A 641-nucleotide genomic window follows, 5' to 3' on the forward strand; every position below is an offset into this window, starting at 1 on the left:
AAGGGGGGGGGCGGGGAGCCACGTGCGCCCCGCGAGAAAAGGCCCCAGCTGGTCCCGCCGCTACCCCGCGCCACGTGCCCCCGCCCCCGCGGGCCAGAGCGGAGCGGAGCAGGCCCGACCCCCACCTCGGCCCTCGCGCTACCTTGGCGGTCGTCGGGGCCCAGGCCAGGCAGGTGCAGGCAGCGCTGAGACGGGCGGACGGCGCGTACTCGCGGTGCAGGCGGCTGCTGAGCGCGTCCCACACGCGGAGGCGGCCGTCGGGCCCGGACAGCGCGAGGAGGCGGCGGCCGCAAGGCGAGAAGGCGCACGGGGCCCGCGCGGGCTCTCTCCAGCCGCCACCACACGCCTCTCCCGCCGCCATGGCGCTCCCGGCCCGGCCTCTCCGCGCTGCGCTGCGCCAGCCGCTGCGGCCACGTGTTCGCCTCCCGCGCACGCGCGCTCAGCCCAGGCGGGGCTGCCCGGGGAGGACGGGATGTGATTGACGTGGCGTCGGGGGGCGGGGATTGTGGAAGTTGTGTGGGGAGGGTCTAGAAGAGGGGAGCGTGAGGGCTTTCTGAGCTGTGTGTGGTGTGTGTATGAGACGTGTGTGCAAGGTGTGGTTTTGAACCAACAGACATTCCAACTTCTTCTGCTAGCTCTCG

General features: G+C 73.2%; 1 protein-coding gene across 1 annotated transcript in view; it reads right to left on the reverse strand.

Annotated features, from left to right (window-relative positions):
• WDR43 (WD repeat domain 43) overlaps positions 1 to 409 on the reverse strand; it is a 41,113-nt gene extending 40,704 nt beyond the window's left edge. Inside the window, exon 1 of the mRNA XM_019548588.1 lies at positions 143 to 409. Within this exon, the coding sequence (XP_019404133.1) occupies positions 143 to 361 (219 nt within the window). The 5' untranslated portion in view covers positions 362 to 409. The remainder of the gene's footprint in view (positions 1 to 142) is intronic.
• Positions 410 to 641: the final 232 nt, after the last annotated feature.

Source organism: Crocodylus porosus, unplaced genomic scaffold, assembly GCF_001723895.1.
Source record: "Crocodylus porosus isolate Cpor-Errol unplaced genomic scaffold, CroPor_comp1, whole genome shotgun sequence".
In the NCBI taxonomy this organism is placed as follows: domain Eukaryota; kingdom Metazoa; phylum Chordata; order Crocodylia; family Crocodylidae; genus Crocodylus; species Crocodylus porosus.